General features: G+C 33.8%; 1 protein-coding gene across 1 annotated transcript; it reads right to left on the reverse strand.

The window, feature by feature from the left end:
• Positions 1-344: 344 nt before the first annotated feature.
• On the reverse strand, positions 345-3,539 carry LOC107016637. Its single transcript, XM_015217049.1, has 2 exons — positions 3,447-3,539; positions 345-1,202 (listed from the first exon to the last, which is right to left on the reverse strand). Exons 1-2 carry the CDS (start codon positions 3,537-3,539, stop codon positions 345-347), a joined length of 951 nt encoding a protein of 316 aa, XP_015072535.1.
• Between the last annotated feature and the right edge of the window lie 2,193 nt (positions 3,540-5,732).

The raw sequence follows: 5,732 nt of genomic DNA on the forward strand, positions 1-5,732 counted from the left end.
GTCCAACACTTGACGAATTGAATCCTAAATCTGGTACGAATTGAACATCATCAAACATTTTTACTTTGTCATGGCTAGTGTCTACAACCACCTTGCCTTTTCCTTCAACCTGCATCTCTTTTGTGTTGCCTAGCTGCACCTTCTTTTTTTTTCTCATCAAGTTCTTTGAATATAGATTTGGCCCCTGTCATATGATTTGAACAATCACTGTCTACGAACCATATATCACTTGGCTTATGGTTTGTATCAATGCAAGCCATAAAAAGATCATTCTCTTCCTCAGTTTCTTCTGCTGCAAAGTTCATTTTTTGGTCTTTAAACCAACAATCAGCCTTTATATGCCATTACCGATTGCAGTGATGACATTGAACGCCATTTTTTGTGTTGCCTTGTTCATTGGACTGCTTATGCCCAATATTTCTTCTTCTGCCTCTTCCATGACCACGGCCTCGACCACCGCGAAATTCTCCTCTTCCTCGGCCTCTACTTGCTGGACGATTATTATCTCCATGCTTAGTGGTTGAGTCACTCACTTGAAATGCCTTTTCTTCGTTCTTCTCAACTAAACGATTGATTCTCGCCTCATGAGCTTGAAGAGATCCCATCAGTTCATCAAAGGAAAAAATTGATAGATCCTTAGATTCTTCGATAGCCGCAACTACGTGACCGAATTTTGGATTCAAGCTTCTCAGTACCTTTTCAACAATAATCTGATCAGTGACCTCTCCATATGATCGCATTTGACTGACAATTGTCATTTCTCTTGACAGAAAACTAGCAATAGATTCACCACTTTTCATCATTAAGGTTTCAAAGTCACGCCGAAGTGATTGTAGTCTCACCACAATGACCTTTAAATCTCCTTGAAACTCTTTCTGCAGAATGGACCAGGCTTGCTTCGATGTAGTTGCTGTTGCGATTCGTGAAAAAAACGTTGTCATGGATAGCATGCTGGATAAACACCAACGTCTTAGCGTCTTTTTTCTTGGGTTCTCGCAGCCTATTTTCTTCATCAGGAATCCACGTTCTACTAAGTCCCAAAGATCTTGAGACTTGAGTATAGTTTTCATACGTATACTCCAGAATTCGTAGCTTTCTCCCTTGAAGACAGGAATAAGTCGTTGTGCCACACTCAACGAACTACTGTTAGCTGACATGCCTGGCTCTGATGCCAAATTTGTTGGAGAAAAAAATGTAAGAATCTGGAAATAAAAAGAGAAGGAAAAAACTTATGCGACAACTTTTTAATTTCTAATTGATAGGAAGTTATAGAATAACAAAATATGCCCATATGATATATAGGCTAAGAAATAAATAACTAATCCTAAAATATAGGTCCTATAACCCACTTTAACACTATTTCAGCAACACTAAGAAACTACCTAACAGAAAGCAGAAGACTAGTTCAACCAAACTAACCAACTTTGTTTTGAATCACTTTTCAACATGTTGATCCCTTTACTAATCGTCTGTTATTTTATTTCATTTGAAGTGTGACACAGTTGCTTGTTTCTCCAATTTTAATGCTTTGTTTAACTTCTTTTGAAGTATGACACAGTTGCTTGTCTCATAAAAATGTATGACCTTCCATTAAGATTCTTATTTATTTATTTAAATTAAAAATTTCACTTAGCTATCGGAAGATTGAATTAAACAAAAAGCAATTTGTAGCCAAGCTGGACTAGCAACTTGAATAGAGATTCTTCTTATCACATCTTTTTTCACTAAAAAACTTTTATAATAATTCTTAATAATTGGCATATATATGCTCTTTTAGGTCAGAGGAATTCTGCACTATAGGATTCAAATTTTTTTAGTCTATACTACGTAGGAAGATAAGAAGATAGATTCAAATAGTTTTCTAAGTCATTCGGAATAGTTCTCTAAACTACCATGATTATTTATCAAGAGATTGCTTAATCAACCATGATATAAAGTGTTTCTAGCCGCTAAAAGTTATTTTTGTTGTAGTAGCATGACCATGCTAGAAATACTTTATATCTTATCTTTTGATTTACTCGCTGGTAATCTAAACTTTGTAGTATTCCAAATGTTATGATGGTTGCTTGGTCCTTAGAAGCCTTTATCGCACTCTAGACATTGTATACGTGTTTAAAATTTTAGTAATTTTTGTTTACTTGAAACTAGCTAGATTGGCAAATCTTTCTCTCTATCTATCTATCTATATATATATATATATGTATATATATATATAGAAAAGGATGTTGAAACTCTAGCAGCACCACAAAAGATGGAAGAAGACGAGGTTATCAGTATGAGATATGAATCAAACCCCCAATCTATCAATTTAGCTTATAACAATCTTTTCATGGGGATCATTATATATGAAATACAGTTGAGTTAGAGATTGAATTGGTATATGAAAACTTGAAATTTGTGGGCTTTCATTTTACTGATTTTAATGTGTGTGGTGTCTTAATTGAGATGTCCTAAGAATTACGATGGTGAAGTTGATCTATTTACTATGAAAAACACGATTGATGTCATTGTCTTTCGAATTTCATTAGTCTGTAGTGGTATTAGGTGTTGTTTCTGGCATTGAGAAAATTTATATTTTAATTTCTTGCATGAAATGAATGTGATAACATTTACAGCAAGTCCAATATCGAAAACATTTAGACAATTATGATCTAGTGTGTTAGTAGGAAGTGGGCGCAAAATGACTTCCATCATATTAAACACATCATTTTTAAACTTTAATTTAATTTCCAGACTAACATGTAATAATAGATTCACATCTAACTAAAGTAAATGAATTGAGGCAAGAAAGACTGAATTAAGTAGTGTTGCAACTTATTACAGTAGTTGTTTCATATGTTCTCTCAAAGACATAAAAAGAGAGATGAGCAAAAGGACAAATTTCTTTTTAGTGCTTTAGGATCTAATTCCTTCATCCAAAGGTTTTATTGAAATTTATGTAAAAGTAACTCGGTTGTTCTGCTTGTTAACTTTAGCAGAATTTTAAATAAAAAGAAATTTTGAATATTCAAAATAGATGTGGTGGGGTGAAGTGATGTACTCTTTTGTGTAATTGCTAAGGAAGAAGTGACGGAATTTTATGCTTATTTCATATTGAATTCAACTGCCATCACATCGTAAATGGTAGATAGCAACAGTCATAATAAATTTGGAGTGCATGTGACATATGAAGCTCATGCTTAGTGACATGGTTCTTTTAATTAAGGCTTAAGTCATATGCTATCCTTAAAATTGTCTGCATAATTTATTTAAACACCTCAACTAAAGCTTATATTATTAAAAACTTATATTGCTCAAGATAAGAACCTATTGAACACTTTTAGCTGACATGACAAAGAGAGTTCAACACATATGCATAGAAGCGCGTGAAGTGATAACTTTTAGCTAATTTCTTCTTCTTTTTTTTTTTAAATATTACTTTCTTCTTCTTTCTTCTTTAGCCATACCACTTTTTTCCAACACCACCCATTTTCGACAACATTACCGCTATCTCCTTTATCGCTATCAACCCTTCCCTTCTCTCTCTTTTCATTAGCCATCTCTTCCTTCCCCTTACCATCATCAAATTCATCTAAACAAAGTAACAATCAATGATTTTTATTATAATTTTTGGATAGTGTTTTACTTTTACTCTTCTTTCGTAGCTTTAGCACAATTCATCATCATATGTTAAAATCAATTATGTAGATATCAAAATCAATGAATCAAATTTAAGAACTCTAATCTCAGGTGAAATTTATTTTTTCCAACGAGGTTTATTCCCGACATAAGCTTATGTTAACGTAATCAAACAATAAACAATCACATCAATTAACTAAAATTGATAGTTAAAAGAAACAAAGAATTCTTCAAATCCAAAAAATTTCAGTTATGAAATTCAAAAAAAATTTCTGATAACACCATTTTTTCCGATCATGGTGATAGAAATTCAAAATTATACGATGAAACATTGTTCATATTCCTTGTACCACAACCGAATGAAGAGAAGAAGATTATGATTGAGAAAATAGATTGTGGGAGAGATCGTGTTCGGGGAGGTTATGGTTTCTCCGTTTGGATCTAACACGAGAGAAAGATGAGTGGTTGTCATGGGTGGGTGAGTGAGTTCTTTTAAAATATTCTTTATAATTTCTTTTAGATAATTAAATAAAATAAAATAGTAAAAATATAATAATTAGAATTTCATTTTTTAAATAAATTTTTGGACTCAAATGCCACATGTCATCATTTAATTCTATCAATTTGTCATGTGACTGTGAGTGTAGTATACAAATCTAATATTTTGGCTGATTGTCAAAAAAATGTTAAATATGTATATCAATTTTAAGGGGTACATGTGTTCAATAGGTACAACTCTTAATTGAGGTGTTTAAATGAATTATACGGATAACTTTAAGGGATCACATATGACTTATGCCTTTAGTTAAGCTTTGACCATGGACAAGTTTTATTGATTAAAAAACATAAACAAGTTTTGGCCTACCCAAGAGCTAAATTTAAAAAAGAAATCACGAGTGTTGTATATCTTTGAAAGGAGACGACAAATTTGGGTTTAGGAAAGTGATGTTCTCTCCCAATAGTCACTGACTAAGTTGGTGTTTGTCATCTTCTCTGAGGTCCCGCGTGCTTAGCTATGGTTGCAAGTGTTCCTTTTTTTGCATTCTTTCGAAATGTCTATTTTTCAGGTGATTCCATATGTTGTGTGGGAGTTTTTTTTTTTTTTGGAACTCGTCACAATAACTCTATTTTAGAATTTTCTTGTTTACTGATTCCTTTGTTTACATGTTGTCCCTCTTCTTTTTGTTCTGTTAAGTTGCCATAGAGTGATGTTGATTTTGGATTGTTTAGTAGAGTAGGAGCTCTGTGTGATTTTCTATTCTTTGATTGCGACCTCTTCTATGCCTTCTTGTTATGTACGTGCTCATGGTTTATATGTTGATTGCCTTGTTCCTGATTCTCAAATTTGTAACAGAATGTTTGCCCAAATTAACAAAAATTCCTCCCCTGCGATGGTAGCTTTCTTTATGGATTAAATTGTTGCCTCCCCGTCACCTCAAATGCATAGTTGGCTTATGTATTTTCTTTCCTATATATGTTTTCAATGTTAAAAGTAGTATATTTCATTAGTGCTAGAGTGTTTTTTAATAACAGATAGTATTAAATAAATAGTATAAAATAATATTAGTATTTACTGTGTACTAATCCTAGTCCTATTAGGATTAGTACTCCTTAATCCTAGTCCTATTAGGATTAGTACTCCTTCCTATATCTCCTATATATATCTCCCATGTATTTCCTTAACACTTCAATACAATCAATATTCCTTCATGGTATCAAGAGCCAGAAAACCTAGATCTTCTTTTCTCTAGGTTTTTTTTTTCTTCTCTCTTTAGGGCACCGATCGTTCCCTCTCTTCTCTTGGGCGGCGGCAGCCATGACAACCGAGGTGGATCCTCTCGATTCACTTCCTTCTGGCGTTAAACTCCTTCTCAGGCATCTTCATGCCCTGATTCCCGAAAAATTATCAGACATAAATTACCCTACATGGAAAATCACCGTTCTTACAGCCCTTGAGGCCAATTACCTTCTCAAATACGTCGATGGAAGCACAGAACCGCCGCCGGCAGTCATCACCGCCACGGACAAATCAGAAAAAACCAATCCGGCCCATGCCGCCTGGAAAGCCGTGGATGGCCAGATCCGATCATGTTTGATTGCGGTCATCTCTCCCA

Source organism: Solanum pennellii, chromosome 4, assembly GCF_001406875.1.
Source record: "Solanum pennellii chromosome 4, SPENNV200".
NCBI lineage: Eukaryota > Viridiplantae > Streptophyta > Magnoliopsida > Solanales > Solanaceae > Solanum > Solanum pennellii.

Bases quoted from the DNA above. Each gene is read 5' to 3' on its own strand.
- LOC107016637 (XM_015217049.1), bottom strand. From the start codon at position 3,539: ATGGCTAATGAAAAGAGAGAGAAGGGAAGGGTTGATAGCGATAAAGGA. The intron at 1,203-3,446 runs GTATGGCTAAAG...TTTTATTTCCAG, and splicing joins GGTGGTGTTGGAAAAAAGTG to ATTCTTACATTTTTTTCTCC.